Source organism: Schistocerca gregaria, chromosome 9 (assembly GCF_023897955.1).
Source record: "Schistocerca gregaria isolate iqSchGreg1 chromosome 9, iqSchGreg1.2, whole genome shotgun sequence".
Lineage (NCBI taxonomy): Eukaryota > Metazoa > Arthropoda > Insecta > Orthoptera > Acrididae > Schistocerca > Schistocerca gregaria.
Genome location: NC_064928.1, coordinates 141218494 through 141243154, shown reverse-complemented (window position 1 = coordinate 141243154; position 24661 = coordinate 141218494). Strand labels below are relative to the sequence as shown.

Genomic DNA, 24661 nt, shown 5'->3' with positions numbered 1-24661 from the left:
AGCGCCGCCACACGGCAGGTCTAGAGAGACTTCCTAGCACTCGACCCAGTTGTACAGCCGACTTTGCTAGCGATGGTTCACTGACAAATTATGCTCTCATTTGCCGAGACAATAGTTAGCATAGCCTTCAGTTACGTTATTTGCTACGACCTAGCAAGGCACCATTATCAGTACTATTGAGATTGTAAACAATGTATCGTCAAGAGCGACGTTCGTCATTAATGGATTAAAGTTAAGTATTCCACCAGCTACGTCCGTTTTTCTCAATTCTAATTCCCTTGCCATGTTACAGACCTCACGCCAGCCTGCGTGAGCTGAAACGCGTGCATTTCGGCCTCCTTTAGTTATACGGGTTGGCTCTTCTGCCAACCACAACAGAAATAAATAACTAATTGTCAGTCTTCTTTTACTGTATCTACTACCAAAAAAAGGTCACCGCCATCCTTCTGGTGAAGACAGGCAACAAGTCTGAATTGGGAGAGTGCCTCCTGACACAGAACAATCTGTCCTTCCACCCTCACAACAGTCACCTTTTGCACGACCTTAATAATTAAATAAATTGAATAAAAGTTATTAAAATGGACTAGCTTAAGATGTATGTATAGTTTTTAGAGCTTTTATTACTACATGCCTTTAAAATTATTTCTTGCATTGCTCTCAGAAATTAGTTTTTAAGAGTAACTAGAAGCTGTAATTTTAGGAAAGTTATGAAGTCAACTGTTCTGTCACATCAAGTTTTAACATAAAAATGGAACTTCAAATTAAAAAGTTTAATGTTTCAGCAAACAGAACTGGCAATCATATTTGCAATGAGAAGATTTTTTTTATTTTCATGATTCATGTCCATATTCTCAAGGAACAGCCTGTGTCTTTTCTGAAGGTATTTGTCTAGAGAGCAGCCTTGTGAGGAAGCAATATGTGGATGATGAGACAAAGAAATTAAAGAGTTTTGAAATGTGGTACTATGGAATAATGCTGATGATTAGACGGGTAGATCAAATAACAAATGAAGGTAGTGAATTGAAATGGGGAACTAACAAATTTATAACACAAACTGACTTTTAAAAAAAGGACAGGTTGATAGGACACATCTTGAGGCTCGAAGGAATCGTCAATTCGATGATGGAAGAAAGTGTCAGAGGTAAAAATTGTAGAGGGAGACCATGCCATGTATACAGCAAACAGTTTCATATGCATGCTGGTTGCAGTAGTTATTCAGAGATGAATGGAGAGTCTTGCACAGGATACAATAATGTGGACATCTCAGTAAAACCAGTCTTTCACATGAAGACAACAACTAGAACAAAAAAATGCAAAAACATAGAAAATTCTTGTTAATTTTTTTGATTTAATTTAGTATGTCTGTGAGATGATGATTACTGAATTTTATCACAGGATGTGATTTCATTTTATTCTAGTGATTTATACATGGCACATAATCATACATCAATACTACGAAAACAATAGACTGCTACTCACCACATAGTGGAGATGTTGAGTCATAGACAAGCACAACATAAAGACTGTGTCTGTGTAGTCCTGGAGTGGGAACAGGTAAGGGGATAGATGGGTGAAGGGCAGTGACTAACAAAGGCTGAGGCCAGGAGAGTAACAGGAATGTATGATACATTACAGGGAGGGCGCCCACATGTGCAATTCAGGAAAGCTGGTGTTAGTAGGAAGGATTCAGATGACACTGGCTGTGAAGCTGTTACTCAATTGTTGTGTTGGCCAACGTGTTTTACAACTTGGTGGTCCAGCTGTTTCTTGGCTACAGTTTATCAGAGGCCATTTACATAGACAGACAGCTTGTTGGTAGTCATGCCCATGTAAAACACAACTCTGTAGTTGCATGTTAGCTTATGGGTCACATGACTGATTTCACAGGAAGCCCTGCCTGTGATGGGATGGGATAGGTGATTTTTGCAACCAGACTGAAGTAGGTGGTGGTGGTGGTGGTGGTGGTGGTGGTGGTGGTGGTGGTGGTGATGGGAGGATGTATGGGACAGATCTTGCATCTAGGTCTATTACAGGGATATGAGCCATGAGATAGGGATGGAGGAGGATATTGTGTAGGAGGGGTGGGACGGATAATGAGAACACACTCATTTCAGCGCATGATGAGCGGTAGCCAAAACCCTGGTGGAGAATATGATTCAGTGACTCCTGTCTTGGGTAGTACTGAGTCACAAGGAGAATGCTCCTTTGAGGCCGGACAGTCACTTTAGGAGGTGGTGGGTGACTGGAGAGATAAGGCACTGGAGATTTGTTTGTGTATGAGGTCGGGAGGGTGATTTTGGTCTGTGAAGGCCTCTGTGAGACCACTGGGATATTTCAAGAGGGACTGCTCATCACTACAGATGTAATGGCGATGGGTAGCTAGGCTGTACAGAGGGGATTTCTTGGTATGGAATGGGTGGCAGCTGTCAAAGTTAAGATGTTTCTGCCAGTAAGTAGGTCTGATGTAGACAGAGATGCAGTCATCTTTGATGCGACAGTCAACATCGTAAAAGGTGGCTTCTTGGGTTGATATCAAATCCGAAGCAATGGGAGCAGAAGGGGTTGAGGTTTGGGGGGGAATATGGGTAGGGTACAGTCACCCTTGATGTATATCACAAAGATGTCATCTATGAATCTGAACCAAGTGAAGGGTTTGGGATACTGCGTGGTTAGGGAGGATCCCTCTCGACAATCCATGAACAGGTTGGTATTGGATGGTGCCATGCAGAGACCCATTGCCATACTATGCATTTGTTTGAAGATGATACCTCCAAATGTGAGTTAATTGTGGGCGAGAATGGTGACCAGAAGGGAGGTTGTAGGTTTGAAATTGATCTGGTCTTGGGGAAGTTAGTGTTCAATAGTGGCAAAGCCATGGTTATTAGGTATGTTAGTGAAAAGGAAGGTAGCATCACTAGTGATGAAAATAGGAACTTTGGAGACTCTGTGGAAGAAATGGTTGTGGTCTTAAATATAGGCAGATAGACTGCTGGTAATAGGCTTAAGGTGTTGGTCTACGAGAACAGAGATTCTGTCAGTGGGGGCACAGTAACTGGCCACAACTGGTTGTCCTGTGTGGTTGCGTTTATGAACTTTAGGAAGCATGTAGAAGGTATAAGCGTAGGGAGTGGTACATGTGGGAGAGAGGAGGACTCCTGAGAGGGGTTCTGGGATGGGCCGACAGATTTGAGGAGACACTGGAGATCCTGTTGGATTTCTTTAATAGGGTCATTGTGGGTTTGTAGGTGGATGAATCTGACACCAGAAGAATTTCTTCTGCCAGGTAATCCTTGCATTTCAAAACCACAGTAGCGGAATCTTGTATGTGAGTTGTGTTTTTGTGAATGTGTGTGTGTGTGTGTGTGTGTGTGTGTGTGTGGAGGGGGAGGAGTCTACTTCAGAAGAAGGTCTTTTGGCAAAACTTACTTGTCAAGCACTATTTTTCTTGTGCCTGTATATGACTCAACAACATCTCCACTGTGTGATGAGTAGCTATCTATTTGTTTCATACTACTTACCAAGGAAAATCGTCAAACAGCTGTACATTTTGAGATGATGTTTTATTTTATTTTGACAACCAAGATTGGCATTTAAATATGCCATCTTCAGGCCCCACATGCACTTCCTGTGTAGACAATCAGACATATCGATATTAGCATATTGGAGTAGTCAGTATCTGGATACCATGAATATGTTATTCATGTGCTTCCTTCAAAGACTTGACAGCAAGTTGTTGTCAGGTCTTTGAAGGAAACCCTAATAAAGATCTCATGGCATCCAGATACTGAAGGCTCTAGTACGGTAATATATGTACATGTGATGGCCTACACATGAAGTGCATGTGGGGCCTGAAGATAGCATATTAAAATATGAAAACTGGTTGTCAAAATAAAATAAAATAAAATAACTTCTCAAACTGTGTGGCTGTTTGGCTATTTTCCTCAGTAAATATTTGACCAGCAGTTATCCTGTGCCCACAATGGATCAACAGAGATCTTCACATTAATGTCATTATTCCATCCAAGACTTTCAATTGATTGTTTTGTAAGTAATCATGTGTGTGATTGTGATGAGCTCTCCATGTGCCTAAGGTGTGTAAAGACTGCAGTGAAAAGCTATGTTGCAAAGAGATGGCAATGAGAATGCTCAAGGTGTGCAAGTCAGCAAGTGACTGTTCAAAACAGAGGGGACAGAATCACCCAGCACTCAAGGAGATGATATGTTTATGTGCAGATCAACATTACATTCTGCAAGCTCTGAAGACAGGTGAAGTTTAGTACTTACTGGAGTTTCTTGCTTAACAGACATGTGCATGATCTCCTGCTTCAGGAATGAAAGTGGGCTGGCCTCAACCTGAAATAAAGGAAATGAATTTAGTACAGATGTAACACTGAATACAAGCAATGCTTATGAAACCAGTCTACAGAAATATAATTGATTACACTGTGACAACAGAAACACTCTGCCTGGATTTCACACTTATCATGATCAGTGGCCTTATCCATTTAGGGTATCCGAGCACATTTACCGCCTTGACTCTGACTTCCATTATCACCAGTTTTTCCACCTAAGATTCCTGAACACTGCAACTAGAGGTTCTCAAATGGGATATACAGGGTGAAAAGTATTTAAACTGACAAACTCTGGGAAGTTGTAGGAAACATCAAAACATATATTTTTCCCCTAATGTCATTTTTTCCTATGAGGATTATTTAAACCAGTGGAGTCCGTATTACACTCTTCAATTGTTAGAGGCCGTATTATGATCTTCAGTTGTTAGAGGGTGTATTACGCTCTTCAGTTGTAGGCAACTGCTGTCCACCAGTGTAGTAGTGCATTGTTTCTGTTTACTAATGGAGTGATACACCTGGAGTGAGTACACTGATATGGTTGGTGCATACAACGTAGTGCACCACAATGGACGAGCTGCACAGTGGTTATATCAACAATATCCTAATCGCCGTATCCCGCATCATACGACCTTTGCTACTGTGTACCAACGTCTGCATGAGATCGGGTCATTTAGCAGATTACCTGGACAGGGATGCCGTCACACTGTAAGAACACTATGATTTGAGGAAGCTGTCTTGCAGCATGTGGAGCAGAAACCAGTTGATTATACAACCAGAGCACAGTATTCGCAGTGGTACCTGGAATAGTGTGAAATGCATCCTAGATTTCCATCCTTTGTGTTGTTTACCGATGAATCAACATTTGGGCGTGATGGCGTCTTCAACATGCACAGTTCGCATGTTTGGAGTGAGGATAACGCACATGCCACAGTTACTAGCGCCCATCAAGTGCAGTTCTTCGATAATGTGTGGGTCAGTGTTGTTGGGGACTGTTTAATTGGGCCGTATCTGCTACCTATACCATTAAATGGCAGGCACTATTACAATTTTCTCACCAGAGCATTGCCAGAATTTCTGGAAGACGTCCCACTCCCTACAAGACAACGTATGTGGTTCAAACACGACGGAGTGCCGGCACATTTCAATCATCATGTGCGTGGATTCCTGGACTGACAGTTCCCAGAAATGTGGATTGGCAGAAGTGGTCTTGTACCATGGCCTGCTCGCTCCCCAGATACGTCCAGTCTGGACTTTTTTGTGTGGTTAGAGATGCGCAACCTTGTTTTCGCAATTCCTGTTGCATCAGAATAAGATCTGGTTGCCCGGATAGTAGCAGCAGCAGGTACAATTCAGGATACTCCTAGGGTTTTTGCCCGTGTCAGACAGAATATGATCTGACGGTGTAACCTTTGTTTGCATGTCAATGGATGCATTTTTGAAAATCTACTGTAATTGAAATTGGGTTGTGTTAATGTGTTGTCTCTTGGTCATAAAAAATGGAAAAGTGTTTGTTGGTTTAATTAATTTGCTGCCAGAGAATTTTGCCTCTACTGGTTTTAATATTCCTCATTGCAAAAAATAACATTAGGGAAAAATATTTGTTTTGATGTCCCCTACAACCTCCCAGAGTTTGTCAGTTTAAATACTTTTCACCCTGCATGGGAATAGCACCACTGGAGGAATGGAGTCAGTGGAGCACTGTGGCTTACCCTGTCTACCCAATTTCCTCTTTACATAGAATCATCTTGCAGATGACTTTTTTTAAGATAGCCCAAATATATCACCATATGGCAGGAATGAAATGAGTACTCTTAGAACAATAACAAAAACATTACTTCACAATTTTAATTCAGTTAAGAGGATTATAATTATTACTAGTTGTCATCTACAAGAACTAATTCCTTCTAGGTAGATCTGCAGCAGTAGTCTGTAAATTATTTTTTGAATAATCAGACTTTAAAATTCCCATTTGAATAAGAGAACAGTTAATTTGTGTAAAAATCGTACCTGTGCTATTCTTACAAATACATGAAATAAAGAACAAAATTATATTATACTTTGTTACAATATATTATATTGGATGTTTGCAACTTGTTCTGTTATAAGTTACATATACATGAGCTGCTTACACATTTTGTAACAACACAATTTCATTACCAGAGGAGGTCAAATAAAACAAGTAGAAATAATTACATGTTCATCAAACTAGATAGAGAGTCACTATTGTCACATCACAATGCAAAACTACAAACATTTAGCTCTGGACAAGAACAGGTAAAAGAAATACAGCTCAAGTGTAAAAGAATGGTTACCATACATTTGATAAATTTGTACTTAGTACAACAGTTGATGATGGGAGTGACTCTCCGTGGTACAAAGTCACTGTAAAGAAACTTCTAGAGAAACAGGCACTACTGCATAACAGGTGTCCAACAAAGCATTACATATAGGTACAGAGACAGTGCATAAACATGTTTGGCTGTCAAGGGGTGCAATGCATGAAACCATCAATGACTACCACAGCAAAATATTATTAAAAGATCTCTCACAAAACCCACAGAAATTCAGGCCATGTTAGTGGTGCTAAAGTCAGCATTCAAACACTCATAGATGAGATAGGAACTAAAGCTTAGGGGTTGAGAAGCAAAAAGCAGAAATTCTCAAATCTGTTTTAAAATACTCCTTTACAAATGAATATTCAGGACTGTTGCACCAATTTAATTTTGTCCCACTATAAAGTGACAAAAATAGATATCAACATCAGGAGAATTGAGAAACAGCTGCAATTGCTAAAACTGAACAAAGCTCCAGAGGCCAATGAGATCCCTATCAGATTCTGTACTGAAGTTGTAGCTGAGTCAGTCCCTGTTTTAACTGGAATGAACAACCATGCCTAGTGATTGGAAGACGGTTCATATCACACCAATCTACAGCAAGGGTGATGGAAGTTACCCAAAAAATTACTTTGCAATATTACCGATATCCATTTGTTATATAATCTTACAACATATTTGGAACTTGCAATGGACTATCTCTAACACACTGACCTCCACTCACACAATCAGCATGGACCTTGAAAACATAGATGATGTGAATCCCAGCTCACAATTTTCTCACATTACACCCTGAAAGCCATGGGTCATATCAGCCATGTAGACAAAGTATTTCTTGGTACCCAAACCATATGAGTCACTGCAACACCTACTGTTATTGCAAGAAATACAGCTCTATAAAGTATCAACCAACATTTGCGACAGGACTGAGAATTTCTTGGTAGGGAGGACACAGCATGTTATCTCAGATGGAGTGTCAATGGCAGACACATAAATAAGTTGAGGTATGCTTTAAGGAAATTTGTAGGGACCCTTGCTGTTCATGTTACATATTAATGACCTTTTATACAGTATTGGTACATATAAGCTGAAGCAGCAACGCTAGTACAAAGAAATCATCTTGAAGAAATAATAAACAGCCAACCATCTCCAAAATGAAAGTTTATTTAAATCCCTTAACAATGGTTTCAATGTTTATAAAGCCATCTTCAGAAGAAAATATTAACAACCTTAACAGGTTAACAGTGAAAACATGTAAATATATTTTAATACAAAATATTATTATTATTATTATTATTATTATATACAAAATATTACTCAAACTTACCATTTTACATGTCATGGCAGAGATATGTGAAAAATATCATGTAAAGACTCTCCCAACAATTACAAAAGACAGACATGGAGACCATTCAAAGTAAGACATGAAAGGCATCTCCTAAGTAAATGTGGGAGAATTGTGTACAATTCCGCTATAGCTGAACGCTACAATATCATACATCCAATATACGCCAGCACATACAACAAAAGCATCAGCTTCAAAGGAAGTGTGATTCCCAGTTCCGAAGGGCAGAGGGATGCAATATCTTGGATGGTCATAAAACTGAACCTCTTCTATGAAGCAACATTCTGATCTAAGAAGGGCCTTCATTTATGGGACCTGTATCCTTGCTTCAATGAGTATCACTATGTATCTTATTATTTTACAAAATTTTAACACCCTGTATACAGTAAGCATTGACTTCTTCTATGAACAAGCAACATGACCCTGCATATATGGATCTATGGAATTACTGTATCATAGATAAATCTTGTGTGCCTCAGCGATAAAGATAGCTGTACCACAGGTGCAACCACAATGGAGGAGAAACTGTTGAGAGGCCATACAAACATGTGGTTCCTGAAGAGGGCCAGCAGCCTTTTCAGTAGTTGAAGGGGCAACAGTCTGGATGATTGACTGATCTGGCCTTGTAACACTAACCAAAATGGCCTTGCTGTGTCAGTACTGCAAATGGCTGAAAGCAAGGGAAAACTGCAGCCGTAATTTTTTCCAAGGGCATGCAGCTTTACTGTATGGTTAAATGATGATGTTGTCCTCTTGGGAAAAATATTCCGGAGTAAAATAGTCCCCCATTTGGATCTCCGGGTGGGGACTACTCATGAGAACGTTGTTATCAGGAGAAAGAAATCTGGCAGTCTACGGATTGGAGTGTGGAATGTCAGATCCCTTAATAGGGAAGGTAGGTTAGAAAATTTAAAAAGGGAAATGGATAGGTTCAAGTTAGATATAGTGGGAATTAGTGAAGTTCAGTGGCAGGAGGAACAAGAATTCTGGTCAGTTGAATACAGGGTTATAAACACAAAATCAAATAGGGGTAATGCACGAGTAGGTTTAATAGTGAATAAAAAAATAGGAGTGCAGGTAAGCTACTAGAAACAGCATAGTGAATGCATTATTGTGGCCAAGATAGACATGAAGTCCACACCTACCACAGTAGTACACAAATTTATGTGCCAACTAGCTCTGCAGATGACAAAGAGATTGATGAAATGTATGATGAGATAAAAGAAATTATGCAGATAGTAGGAAAAGGAAGAGAAGGGCAGAGAAGAGAAGAGAAGGGAAAGTAGTAGGTGAATATGGAATGGGGCTAAGAAATGAAAGAGGAAGCCGCCTGGTAGAATTTTGCAGAGAGCATAACTTAATCAGAGCTAACACTTGGTTCAAAAATCATGAAACAAGATTGTGCGCATGGAAGAGGCCTGGAGATACTGGAAGGTTTCAGGTAGATTACATAATGCTAAGACAGATATTTCGGAACCAGGTTTTAAATTGTGAAACATTTCCAGGGGCAGATGTGGACTCTGATCACAATCTATTGGTTATGAACTGTACATTAAAACTGAAGAAACTGCAAAAAGGTGGGAATTTAAGGAGATGCGATCTGGATAAACTGACAGAAGTAGAAGTTGTAAAGAGATTCAAGGGAGAGCATTAGGAAACAATTGACAGGAATGGGGGAAAGAAATACAGAAGAAGAAGAATGGGTAGCTTTGAGAGATGAAATAGTGAAGGCAGCAGAGGATCAAGTAAGTAAAAAGACGAGAGCTAATAGAAATCCTTGAGTAACAGAAGAGATACTGAATTTAACTGATGAAAGGAGAAAACATAAAATTGCAGTAAATAAGCAGGCAAAAAGGAATACAAACATCTCAAAAGTGAAATCAACAGGAAGTGCAAAATAGCTAAGCAGGGGTGGCTACAGGACAACTGTATGGATGTAGAGCCATATCTCATTAGGGGTAAGATAGATATTGCCTACAGGAAAATTAAAGAGACCTTTGAAGAAAACAGAACCATATATGAATATCAAGAGCTCAGATGGAAACCCAGTTTTAAGCAAAGAAGGGAAAGCAGAAAGGTGGGAAGGAGAATATAGTGGGTCAATACAAGGGCAATGTACTTGAGGACAATATTATGAAAATGGAAGAAGATGTAGATGAAGATGAAATGGGAGATACGATACTGCGTGAAGAGTTTGACAGAGCACTGAAAGATCTGAGTCGAAACAAGGCCCCGGGAGTAGACAGCATTAGAATTACTGACGGCCTTGCGAGGGCCAGTCCTGACAAAACTCGACCGTCTGGTGAGCAAGTTGCGTGAGGCAGGAGAAATGCCCTCAGACTTTAAGAAGAATATAATAATTCCAAACCCCAAAGAAAGCAGGTGTTGACAGATGTGAAAATTACTGAACTATCAGTTTAATAAGTCACGGCTGCAAAATAATAATGCGAGATCTTTACAGACGAATGGAAAAACTGGTAGAAGTTGACCTCAGGGAAGATCAGTTTGGATTCCACAGAAATGTGGCAACATGTGAGGCAATACTGACCCTATGGCTTATCTTAGAAGCTAGATTACGGAAAGGCAAACCTACGTTTCTAGCATTTGTAGACTCAGAGAAAGCTTTTGACAGTGTTGAGTGGAATACTCTCATTCAATATCTGAAGGTGGCAGGGGTAAATTACAGGGAGCGAAAGGCTATTTACAATTTGTACAGAAACCAGATGGCAGTTATATGAGTCGAGGGACACGAAAGGGAAGCAGTGGTTGGGAAGGGAGTGAGACATGGTTGTAGTCTCTCCCTGATGTTATTCAATATGTATATTGAGCAAGCAGTAAAGGAAACAAAAGAAAAATTCAGAGTAGGAATTAAAATCCATGGAGAAGAAATAAAAACTTTGAGGTTTGCCGATGACATTGCTATTCTGTCAGAGACAGTAAAAGACCTGGAAGTTCAGTTGAACGGAATGGACATTGTCTTTTTTTTATTATTTATTCTTTTTTTTTTTTAGGGCGCTAAACTGCTATGGTCATTAGCGCCCGGTCTGTGACTTATTAAAGGTAAAAAACGAAAATGGAAACAAGCAGCAATGGGAACGAAACTCAAAAAATTGGAGAAACTAAAAGCAGATGGAAAGCTGAAAAACCACTACAGAAAGGGGTTGGTTGTCCCCGAAAAGAGCTTCAAATGACTGATGTCATCTCACTGGCACTATTAAACTCGAGAACGCGATCGGCTGAGCACGTGTTAAAATGGACGATATTTCAGGCGACAGCTGTAGACAGGCGCGTAATGGAGTAAAATAGGGGCACTCAAGTAAAAGGTGTCTTACCGTCCACAGCTGAGAGCAGTGGGGACAAAGTGGGGGAGGATCACCGCTTAAAAGATGTCGGTGGCTAAAAAGACAGTGCCCTATCCGGAGTGTAGTTAAAATTACCTCCTCCCGATGACGTGTTCGGGAGGAAGAGGTCCAAGCACAGGGAAGAGCTTTCATGTCCCGCAATTTATTATGAGGAAGTGTCGAGCAATGTGCATGCCATAAAAGAACAATATGACGACATAAAACACTCCCTAGATTGGCGAAGGGAATCGTGCGAATAGCTGACCGAAGAAGAGAGACTGCAGCCTTGGCCGCTATATCGGCCGCCTCATTTCCACAGATACCAACGTGTCCTCAGATCCAGAGCAACATCACCGAGACGCCCCCCCAAGTGGAGCAAGTAGAGACAGTCCTGAATCTGGTGGACCAGGGGATGGAAAGGGTAGAGAATTGGAGACTGAGGAGAGAGCTGAGAAAATCTGAACAGATAACATACTGTATCCACTGATGGCGACAGATGTATTGGACAGCCTGGAGAACAGCGTAAAGCTCCGCAGTATAAACCAAACACTGGTTGGGAAGCCAAAAGCAATTTGGGGTGCCGCCAACAATATAGGCACTCCCTACACCAAACGATGTTTTTGAGTCGTCAGTGTAAATAAATGTGGCTTCCTTCATTTGTGCACGTAGAGCAGAAAACGCCCGATGATAAACAAGTGAAGGGGTACCATCCTTGGGAAACTGACAATGGTCACGGAGCAGGCAGGTCTGGGAACGGAGCCAAGGCGGTGCTGTATCCCAAGTTGTCAAGGAAGTTTTAGGAAAGCGGAAGGAAAGAGCATGGAGCAGTTGACGGAAGCGGACTCCCGGTCATAGTAGGGAAGGAAGGGCAGCCTGCATACCCTAAATCCAAGGAGGTGTCGAAAAAAATGTCATGGGCCGGATTAGCAGGCATGGAAGACAAATCCATAACAATTTAGAAGGACAGCTTGCCAATTCGACAGCGGAGGTTCAGCAGTCTCAGCATAAAGGGTTTCCACAGGGTTGGTGTAAAAAGCTCCAGACACTAAACATAATCCACGGTGGTGGATAGAGTCGAGACGCCGAAGAATAGACGACCAAGCAGAGGAGTAAACTATGCTTCCATAGCCCAATTTCGAGCACACTAAGGCGCGATAGAGGCGGAGAAGGACCACTCGGTCTGCTCCCCAGGAGGTGCCATTCAGGACACGGAGGGTGTTGAGGGATCGCAGACAGTGAGCCAAAAGATAGGAAACGTGGGAGGACCAGTACAGTTTTCTGTCAAACATAAGACCCAAGAATTTAGCAACATCTGAAAATGGAAGATGGACAGGTCCTAAATGTAAGGAAGGTGGAAGAAATTCCATATGACGCCAAAAATTAACACAAATGGTCTTACTGCGAGAAAAGCGGAAGCCTGTTTCGATGCTCCAAGAGTGGAGGCGATCGAGACAGCCTCGAAGACGTCGTTCAAGAAGGCTGGTCCGTTGAGAGCTGTAGTAGATCGCAAAATCATCCACAAAGAGGGAGCCTGAGACATCAGGAAGGAGACAATCCATAATTGGATTTATGGCAATGGCAAACAGTACAACACTTAGCACGGAGCCCTGGGGTACCCTGTTTTCTTGGGAGAAAGTATGGGAGAGAGTAGTGTTCACCCGCACTTTAAATGTGCGCTCTGCCATAAATTCGTGATGAAAAAGGGGGCAACTGACCGCGAATGCCCCAAGAGAACAGTGTGCGGAAGATGCCTGTCCTCCAGCAGGTATCGTATGCTCTCTCCAGATCAAAAAATATTGCTACTGTTTGGCGTTTCTGGAGAAAATTGTTCATGATATAAGTGGAGAGAGCAACAAGATGGTCTACTGCAGAACGATGTTTTTGGAAACCGCATTGGGCAGGTGTTAAAAGACTGCGGGACTCTAGCCACCAAGCTAAATGGCAATTCACCATACGCTCCAAAACCTTACATACACGACTCGTGAGAGAAATGGGGCGATAGCTAGAGGGGAGATGTTTGTCCTTTTCAGGTTTTGGAACAGGGACGACGATAGCTTCCCGCCATCGTCTGGGAAAAGGTGAAGGAGGTAACGCAGACTATGGTATGATAAATGCAGCAACATTTGGACGAGGACACCATCCGGTCCTGTTTCTTCAGAAGAAACGCTGGCGGGTAATTTGAATAGCACGAAATCTCAGCAAAGTGTTGACCCAATGAGTTAGAAATTGCAACGGGGTTCACTAATGTATCATGCGCGACAGTGAGCCCAGAGACTGGGAAGAAACTAGGCGTGCCTGATAACCGTCGAATCTGACTCCAAATTTCCGAGGAGGGAGTGAAGGTGTTAAATGAGCTAGTAAAGAAGTCCCAGCTTGCCTTCCTGCTATCGCAGATGACGCGACGACACTGCCCACGGAACTGCTTATAGCGGATACAGTTGGCCAATGTAGGATGGTGTCTGAAAATGCAAAGAGCACGTCGCTGCTCACGTATTGCGTCATGGCACCAAGGAACTGGGGGGCGCCAGGGCGATTCGGAGGTGCGAGGTATTGAACATTCCGCAGCTGTAAGAATAACGTTTGTAATTGACCTCATCAACACTAGAAAAGTGACGGTCATCGAATGTCGCAAGAGACGAAAAAAGTGTCCAATCGGCTTGGGCAAACTTCCAGCATCTTGGGCTCATATATGGCAGTTGTGGCTGCAATTGAAGGATACATGGAAAGTGGTCACCCGAGTGTGTATCAGCAAGGGCGAACCATTCGAAGCGCCGAGCTGGTGGAACAGTACTGACCGAAAGGTTCAAATGAGAGAAATTTGTCATGGAGGCAGATGAAAATGTAGGGTCCCCAGTGTTGAGCCAAACAAGATCCGCTTGGTGGAAGACGTCTAGCAATAGTGAGCCACGCAGACAAGGATGTGGAGATCCCCAAAGCGAGTGGTGGGCATTGAAGTCCCCAACCAGCAAATAGGGGGGTGGAAGCTGACCAAGAAGATGAAGGAGATCAGCTGGTGCCATTGATGTGGACGATGGAATGTGTACAGTACAAAGAGAGAAGGTGTATCCAGAAAGGGAAAGACAGACAGCGACTGTGTGGAAGGAAGTGTTTAAATGGGATTGGGTGATAATGGAGAGTATTATGGAGAAGAATCATGTGTAGTCCATATGCTGGAGTGCCTTCAACAGAGGGGAGATCAAATCGGACTGACTGAAAATGGGGGAAGACAAAGCGGTCGTGGGGACACAGCTTTGTTTCCTGAAGACAGAAGATGACCGGCAAGTAGCATCATAGGAGGATCATCAATTCATCCTGATTGGCTCGAATGCCGCAGATATTCCAATGGATAATGGACATAGGGTGGACAGAAAATGGAAGAATGTGACCAAGGTTGCTGTCAACTCAACGACTGCTCAGAGCTTGCGACCGACAGCGTGGAACGGCACTCAGCCGAAGGCAAAAGATCCTGATCCATAGCTCGTTCAGGAGCAGCTCCCGCCACCAGTGATCGGCCAGTTGATCGGCTGCCAGCAGTGCGGCTCGGCGACACAGAAGACGGCCGAGGGCGGTTAACACCAGATGGTGCTATAGATGACACACGCCATGGCAGAGAAGGAGAGGAACTGGATTTCTTATTAGCGCCTTCTTGGAAACATGATGTTTAGATGGAGGAGGAACCGATGGTTGTAAAGTCGGGGTATGTAAAAAATCTTCACGAGTATGCTCTTTTTTGGAAGGTCGGGTGTCTGACTTTTGGGATCGAGATTTAGCAGAACCCGATGAACGGTGAGCCATAGATTGAGCAGGCGAAAGTGGGGAGGTTGAGCAGGCGATCTTTGCGCTGGCCGATCTGACGACCATGTCACTAAAGGTGAGATCACAAGTCTGTGTGGCCACCTCCTTTGTTGGCAGAGGAGAGGCAAGGAGAGTGCTGTATTTTCCTGTCTGAGGCACAGTGGGCTTTCGACTTGCGAATGATTTTCGAGCAGCAAAGGTCGACACCTTTTCCTTCACTCTGATTTTCTGAATGAGCTTTTCGTCTTTAAAAATGGGGCAATCTCAAGAGGAAGCAGCGCGGTCACCCATACAGTTGATGCAACGAGGGGATGGAGGTGGACAAGCACCCTCATGGACATCCTTGCCACACGTAACACATTTGGCCGGGTTGGAACAGGACTGGCTGGTATGATTGAACTGCTGGCATCGATAGCAGCGCGTAAAGTTTGGGACATAGGGGCGAACGGAAATTATCACATAGCCCCCTTTTATTTTCGATGGGAGATGAACTCTGTCAAATGTCAAGAAGACAGTACGGGTTGGAACAATGTTCGTGTCAACCCTTTTCATAACTCTATGAACAGCCGTTACGCCCTGGTCAGACAGGTAGTGTTGAATTTCCTCGTCAGACAATCCAAGAAGGGAGCGTGTATAAACGACTCCACATGAGGAATTTAAAGTGTGGTGCGCTTCCAGCCGGACAGGGAAGGTGTGGAGCAGTGAAGTACGCAGCAACTTTTGTGCCTGGAGGGTACTGACTGTTTCTAACAACAAGGTGCCATTCCGTAATCTAGAACAAGACTTTACAGGACCTGCAACTGCGTCGACACCTTTCTGAATAATGAAAGGGTTGACCGTGGAGAAGTAGTGACTGAGAAACAACAAAGACCTGTAGCAATGATGGAAGAACTGTCTGTGGCTCAGACTCAGTGAATTTACGCTTGTGGGCAGGCATAGTGGAAGATGAGGAAACCATTGCGGAAGCATCCCCCAATGATTACCAGAGTCTCCGATGGTGCGCTCTTCCCTTGTGGGGGCCCTCTCTGAGGGCACTCCCACCATAGGTGATTGTTCACACCTAAGGTCACACCTCCCGAGAAACGGACGGAGGGACCAATCAGCACTTTTGGAAGGTATCAGCTCGGGTAATCACCCCTCCCTGGGCCTGGCCATTACCAGGGGGTACGTACGTGTCCTACGTGGCTACCCGGGGCGGGGAATTACGCATTACCCCGTCACCGGCTACGCATGAAAATGCGCGGGTCGGCCTTCAGACATGCACAGGGAGGAAGAAAGAGAAAGAAACAAAAAAACAAAGAAAAGGAAAGGAAAGAGGTCTTAAACACCGCAGCAGAGAAAAGGGTAAAGAGAAGAGGTAGGAAAAGAGAAGGACAAAGGAAGGATGAAGACATGCAAGCAAAGAAGGCAAACAATGCGTTACATTTACGAGTGTCCGTCTCCGGACATAGGCACAAACCATACTCCCAGAGAGGGAGAAAGGGAAGGAAAGAGCCAGAGGTGAGGGGATGGGGAGAGGCGAAGATGGCGGATAGGGAAGGATGCGGAAAAGGAAGGTATGCAGACCGGAAAGGGAGGGCCACATTAGCTCGGGGTCCCGTGCTCACTACGCACGCATCCACAAAAGAGTTGTGGACCCACTCGGGGGGTGGGGGACAGTGTCTTGATAGGAGGATATAAGATGAACATCAACAAAAGCAAAACAAGGATAATGGAATGTAGTCGAATTAAATCAGGTGATGCTGAGGAAATTGGATTAGGAAATGAGACACTTAAAGTAGTAACAGAGTTTTGCTATTTGGGGAACAAAATAACTGATGATGGTCGAAGTAGAGAGGATATAAAATGTAGACTGGCAATGGCAAGGAAAGCGTTTCTGAAGAAGAGAAATTTGTTAACATCGAATATAGATTTATGTATCAGGAAGTCGTTTCTGAAAGTATTTGTTTGGAGTGTAGCCATGTATGGAAGTGAAACATGGACGATAACTAGTTTGGACAAGAAGAGAATAGAAGCTTTCGAAATGTGGTGCTACAGAAGAATGCTGAAGATTAGATGGGTAGATCACATAACTAACGAGGAGGTATAGAATAGAATTGGGGAGAAGAGAAATTTGTGGCACAATGTGACTAGAAGAAGGGATTAGTTGTTAGGACATGTTCTGAGGCATCAAGGGATCACCAATTTAGTACTGGAGGGCAGCGTGTAGGGTAAAAATCATAGAGGGAGACCAAGAGATGAATACACAAAGCAGATTCAGAAGGATGTAGGTTGCAGTAGGTACTGGGAGATGAAGAAGCTTGCACAGGATAGAGTAGCATGAAGAGCTGCATCAAACCAGTCTCTGGGCGGAACACCACAACAACAACAAATAAATAAATGCTAGTGCATTATTACTAGTAAAACACATGAATAACATCAACCATAAAAAACCAAGAGAACTTTGACACTTCTGTTAGCCAAAGATTTTAGAGGTGTGAAACTGTGAAGAAACTTGTTGAGAGAGAGAGAGAGAGAACTGGCTCACAGATTAATCGAAAAAAATTTGTAATAAATCATTCAGTTGTTACTAACTGGTTAAACAAGATAGCAGAGAAATTGCAAAAGGTGGGGTGCAAACATTCTCCAGATAAGTTGCTACTTACCATATAACAGAGGTGCTGAGTCGCAATTAGGCATGCGTGCTTGCGGAGCAGTATTTCTGTTGTGCCTACCTGCGGCTCAGCATCTCTGCTATATGGTGAGTAGCAACTTTCCTTTTCATAATATTGTCATTATTCCATCTAGGACATTCCAAGTCTTAAGTGTGGTTAACTTTCAGATGTAAAATATAACAAAGAAAACCAGTCAAACTCTTACTATATTTCCAAAAAATAAGTTGGCATGTACATGCCAAAATAGGTATGAGAAATAAAAGATGTAGACAGCTGGTGACTATCTCAATCAATAATTTCTATTTCAAATTTTGTGTGACTGCACAGAATGCTAAACTAGTTTTTAAGACCTTTATTGATAAAATAGTTACAGGTTTTATTTTTGACTTATTGTCTGAATAATAAAAACAATGTAATTAGTCATATTAACAGTATGTACAGGCTCTTGTTTGATGAGAGTAGCATCACAAGCAGAACTTCTATGTTTCACTGGTGCCATCTTCTAAAAAAAAGGGGGTGGTGGTGGGAGGGAGGGAGGGAGGGAGGGAGGGAGGGAGAGAACACCAATTACAAAATCACAAACAACCACCTAAGGCTACATCATGCACCATAATAAAAGTACATGGAGGAAGTACATGGAGAATTCTAGGTTTGTTCACTGGAGAATTGAAGCATGTATTTGAAGGAATGTTTTTATTTTGTTTCACTGATCCTTTGACCAGTTTATTAGTGTTGGTTAAAAGTAAGCACATCTTTGAAGCCTTAACTGTTCCACACGTACATAGTTTCAATCACAGAATTCAGATCAAAATGAAATGAATATCTTGTTAACGACTCATTCTATAAATTATCTCAACATACTGACTACCAGTTTGCAAAGCACTGTTAGAATCGTAGCAAACAATGTTCAGTGAATAAACCATTTCATGATAAAGCATTAAATTATTTTTTTCAACAGAAAGTGTGTGGGATCTACTATTTGATGAATAGCAACTGAATAATAATATAAAATTAGAGATTTTCTGGTAATAATTCAAGATGCTACATCTATACTCCGCAAACCACCATGAAGGGCATGGCGCAGGTGCATCTCATTGTACCAGTTATTAGGGCTTCTTCCTGTTCCATTTGTGAATAGTGTGTGGGAAGAATGATTGTTTGAATGGCTATGTGCATGCTGTAATTATGCTAATCACCCTCTCAGTCCTTACATGAGCAATATGTAGGAGGTTGTAGTATATTTCTAGATTCATCATTTAGAGCTGATTCTTGCAAGTTTGTTAATAGACTTTCTTGGAATATTATACATCTATTTTCAAGAGTCTGCCAGTTCAGTTTCTTCAATATCTCTTTGACACTCACTCAAGGATCAAACAAACCTGTGACTATTTGTGCTATCCTTCTCTGTATACGTTTAATATCCCCTGTTAATCCTATTTGGTATGGGACACACACACATGTGCAATATTTTAGAACCGATCACACTAGTGATTTGTAAGCTATCTCCTTTTGTAAACTGATTGCCTTTCCCTAGTATTCTATCAATAAACTGAAGTCTGCCAGCTACTTTACCCACAACTGTGCATTTGCGATCATTCCATTTCTTATCCCTACACAGTGTTACACCAAAGTATTCGTATGAGTTGGCCGATTCCAACAGTGGCTCATTGACATTACACTCTAGGATACAATGTTGTTGTTTTTTTTTTTTTTTTGCGATACTCACAATTTTACATTTTAAAAATTTAAATTGAGTTGCCGATCTTTGCCCCACTTTGAAATCTTATCAAGATCACTCTGAATATTCATGCAGCTTCTTTCAGACTATACTTCCTTCTAGGTAACTGCATCATCTGCAAAACAGCTGAGCTTACTATTAACATTGTCCGCAATGTCATTAACATACAACATGAACACCAAAGGTCCCATCACACTTCTGTAGGACACACCTGAAGTTACTTCTACATCTGAAGAAGTAACTGATAACATGAGGTGTCTATGTCTAACCACATTTATTAATGGGTCTTCATATACGTATGCTATAGGAATGTTTATTTTTCTTGAAGCATCTCTGAATGAACAATTTTCTTTAGTCCTGACAGCATTCAATCTCATAATAGTTTGTGTAATTTTTCTTGCCTCACCCACTCTCACCTCTTCATTTTTGTGTGTGCCCAAGGAAATTATCAAACTTCTTTCACATGTTAGCTTCCCAACAGTTCAGAATTCCTTTTCCCACAAAACACAGTTGAAAACAAATTAGCCTATACAAAGAAACTGCCAGTTCAGTGTCAACAACCAAGAGTTATATTGACAGAACAGCTCAGCACTGGAAATTGAATATATGTAAGAGGAGATTCTCCAAATACTGGGAAGTTTCTCTTCTGTCTGAGGGAAGTTTCATTTGTGAATAGCAAACTTCTTTTCCTCCTAAACACAAACGAAGGTGGAGCAACATGACACATTATTCTATTTGTAGTGATCATATGTTAGGAACAGAAGACATAATCTAAAAAGTGATAGCTGTGGAAATACATTTTAGAATCCAAAAATGAAACAACTGTACATAGGACTTGGCAGTTATCTTTAAAAGAAACGTGAAAGATAGCAACAGAAGTTTGAAGTCAGCTATTAGACCGTTGCAACTAAGTGTCTTAAATCTTGTAACGTAAAATATCTAATAATAAATCACCAGAAGTAAACATTTCAGTCTCTCTCAAAAACAGAATACTTTGATTTCATCCCCAACCCACACCTCAAGATAAATAAATACACTGCTGCAAGGGAGTAATTGTCAAACCTTTGTAAGGCAACAGTAAGTAAAACATAAAGTAATCAAGCCAGAATGAGATTTTCACTCTGCAGCGGAGTGTGCGCTGATATGAAACTTCTTGGCAGATTAAAACTGTGTGCCGGACCGAGACTCGAACTTGGGACCTTTGCCTTACGTGGGCAAGTGCTCTACCAACTGAGCTACGCAAGCACGACTCGCACCCCGTCCTCACAGCAAAGGTCCCGAGTTCGAGTCTCAGTCTGGCACACAGTTTTAATCTGCCAAGAAGTTTCAAAGTAATCAATGTTTGAAAATATAAAATAATGTTGTTATGGCCTTCAGTCCCAAGTTCTCCACAGGACTCGATGCTGTGCAAGTCCTTCATCTCTGAATGACTACACACACACACACACACACACACACACACACACACACACACACACACACACACAACCACTAAAAAACTGAAGTGACAATTTCTTGATGTCTCAGAATGTGTCCTATCAACTGATCCCTTCATTTAGTCCAATTATGCTACAAAATTTCTTATCTTCCTGAACCTATTCAGTATTCTTTATTAGTTACCTGACCTACCATCCCAGGCCTCAGCATTCTTCTGTAGCACCAACAGCTTATGCCCAGTACCACCGAAGGCCGGGCCACCTGTGAAAGTAGCCACACCGTATGTCAGCTCTGCTGCAATTTCTGCACAGAGCCATGAACCAGCTGTCCACAAAATGAATGGCCACCACCACACTGTAAAGAACAGAGCTGACCACCCAGTGGTAGAAACACACTACTCAGCACTACATGCTTGAATGCAATAGCTGCTTCAGGACACATGTCATCTGCATCCTTCCACCTCATACCAGCTTTCCTGAACTGCACAGGTGAGAGTTATCCTTGCTCCTGTAATCCTCCCGGTCTCAATCTCCAGTAACCCACAGCTCTCACACGCTCTACCAAATAGTCTCCTCTTCCTCTGTTCTGTCACCCCATTTCAATAAACACTGTGTCACTGCCATTTGAGCCACTGCATACAATTCCTCAACTCCTCCTCTCACTTTCCAAGTCTTTCTTCCTCTACCCACCCATTGTGTGTCTGTCAATGACTTGTGACTTCTACTATTTTGTTAGTGCCTGAAGTTTTGGACACGCTGAGGAGCGACCTGAACAAAAGTTCAAATGTGGTGCAGGATCCACACAACTAACATATGCTGCTAAGCTGAATTTACAAACTCATCTTCCTTCCCCCCCCCCCCCCCCCCCCCCTCTTTGTGTAAAGAAGGAAGTAAGGAAAACAAGGGTTAATGTCTTGTCAATTGTGAGGTCATTATAGGTGGATAGGAAGTGCAAAATGGCTAAGCAGGGATGGCTAGAGGGCAAATGTAAGGATGTAGAGGCTTATCTTACTAGGGGTAAGACAGATACTGCCTACAGGAAAATTAAAGAGACCTATGGAGAAAAGCGAAATACTTGTATGAATATCAAAAGCTCAGATGGAAATCCCGTTCTAAGCAAAGAAGGGAAAGCAGAAAGGTGGAAGGAGTATATAGAAGGTCTATACAAGGATGACATACTTGAGGACAACATTATGGAAATGGAAGAGGATGTAGATGAAGATGAAATGGGAGATATGATACTGCATGAAGAGTTTGACAGAGCACTGAAAGACCTGAATCGAAACAAAGCCCCGGGAATAGACAACATTCCATTACAACTACTGATGGCCTTGGGAGAGCCAGTCCTGACAAAACTCTACCATCCCGTGAGCAAGATGTACGAGGCAAGCGGAATACCCTCAGACTTCAAGAAGAATATAATAATTCCAATCCCAAAGAAAGAAGGTGTTGACAGATGTGAAAATTACTGAACTATCAGTTTAATAAGTCACAGCTGCAAAATACTAACACGAATTCTTTACAGACGAACGGAAAAACTGGTAGAAGCCGACCTCGGGGAAGATCAGTTAGGATTCCGTAGAAATGTTGGAACATGTGAGTCAATAGTGACCGTATGACTTATCTTAGAAGCTAGATTAATGACAGGGAAACCTACGTTTCTAGCATTTGTCGACTTAGAGAAAGCTTTTGACAATGTTGACTGGAATACGCTCTTTCAAATTCTGAAGGTTGCAGGGGTAAAACACAGGACGCGAAAGACTATTTACAATTTGTACAGAAACCAGATGGCAGTTATAAGAGTCGAGGGACATGAAAGGGATGCAGTGGTCGGGAAGGGAGTGAGACAGGGTTGTAGTCTCTCCCCGATGTTATTCAATCTGTATATTGAGGAAGCAGTAAAGGAAACAAAAGAAAAATGTGGAGTAGGTATTAAAATGCATGGAGATGAAATAAAAACTTTGAGTTGTGCCGATGACACTGTAATTTTGTGAGAGACAGGAGAGGACTTGGAAGAGCAGTTGAACGGAATGGACAGTGTCTTGAAAGGGGGATATAAGATGAACATCAACAAAAGCAAAACAAGGATAATGGGATGTGGTCTAATTAGGTCGGGTGATGCTGACAGAATTAGATTAGGAAATGAGACGCTTAAAGTAGTAAAGGAGTTTTGCTATTTGGGGGGCAAAATATATGATGATGGTCGAAGTAGAGAGGATATAAAATGTAGAATGGCAATGGCAAGGAAGTGTTTCTGAAGAAGAGAAATTTGTTAACATTGAGTATAGATTTAAGTGTCAGAAAGTCATTTCTGAAAGTATTTGTATGGAGTGTAGCCATGTATGGAAGCGAAACATGGAAGATAAATAGTTTGGACAAGAAGAGAATAGAAGCTTTCGAAATGTGGTGTTACAGAAGAATGATGAAGATAAGGTGGATAGATCACACAACGAGGAAGTATTGAATAGGATTGGGGAGAAGAGGAGTTTGTGGCACAACTTGAATAGAAGAAGGGATCGGTTACTAGGACCGGCATCAAGGGATCACCAATTTAGTATCTAAGGGCAGTGTGGAGGGTAAAAATCGTAGAGGGAGACCAAGAGATGAATAAACCAAGCAGATTCAGAAGGATGTAGGCTGCAGTAGGTACTGGGAGATGAAGAAGCTTGCACAGGATAGAGTAGCATGGAGAGATGCATCAAACCAGTCTCAGGACTGAAGATCACAACAACCACCTCACATTTTTTCAAGGAGTGGGAAGGAAATTGGCCATGCCCCTTCAAAGGAACCATTTCAGCCATATCATGGAATGATTTGAGGAAATCATAAAAATTTACATGAGACAATATTGTGAAAAGGTTAGATTGCTACTCACCATATAGACGAGATGATGAGTCCCAGAGAGGCACAACAAAAAGACTGCCTTCTTGGCCGAAAGCTCACATTTTTGACAGCCTTTCTGTTGCGTCTGTCTGTGACTCGGTATCTATGCTGTATAGAGAGTAGCAATCTATGATTTTCATACTACTGCCATTCTTCCTTCTTGGCTTTTCCATTGTTTGAAAACTTACAAAGGATGACCAGATGTGGATTTGAACAGTCATCCTTCCTTATGGGAGCCCAGTGTGTTAACCACTGCATCATCTCACTTAGTTTTATTTCTGTATAAAAGATCACTTATCAGCCATGTATGCATTAGCTACAACTTTTGGTAGATAATCAGTAAAGAAGTGTATGTTCCAAATATGTTCATAGTTTTGACAAAGTAAAACCTAAAGCAGCAACAAAACACTGCAAATAACAAAACTTATTGAAATAAGAACTATACTTCAGAAGACAGTCAAGGATCTGACAACAGTACAAGCAGTTAAGCTAAATAAATGGAGAACCACTGGTAAAAGTGCAACATCACGTAAATATGATCTTCCTAACATATTGGAAGTTTACACAACTGGGCTAGGACAAGATACATTATATCGGTTAGTTTACAAAGCTCTATTTAGGTGTGAGATACTTGGAGTCTCTTACAAATATAATACAAATCAGTTTAGATATGATATGGGTCCTATTGCTCAGTGATTGTTCTCCAGTATCAAATGATATTAAATTTTGTGTGTGGCACATTTTACACAAAACACTTCTAATGCAAAGTCAAAGCTATAGAAAT

General features: G+C 41.8%; 1 protein-coding gene across 6 annotated transcripts in view; it reads right to left on the bottom strand.

The window, feature by feature from the left end:
- The window catches only part of LOC126291707 (gastrula zinc finger protein XlCGF52.1-like), a 127261-nt gene that overhangs the window by 97690 nt on the left and 4910 nt on the right, over positions 1 to 24661 (bottom strand). For all 6 annotated transcript variants that reach the window (XM_049985364.1, XM_049985359.1, XM_049985361.1 and 3 more), the window contains exon 2: positions 4285 to 4353. In XM_049985364.1, the coding sequence (XP_049841321.1) occupies positions 4285 to 4353 (69 nt within the window). The remainder of the gene's footprint in view (positions 1 to 4284; positions 4354 to 24661) is intronic.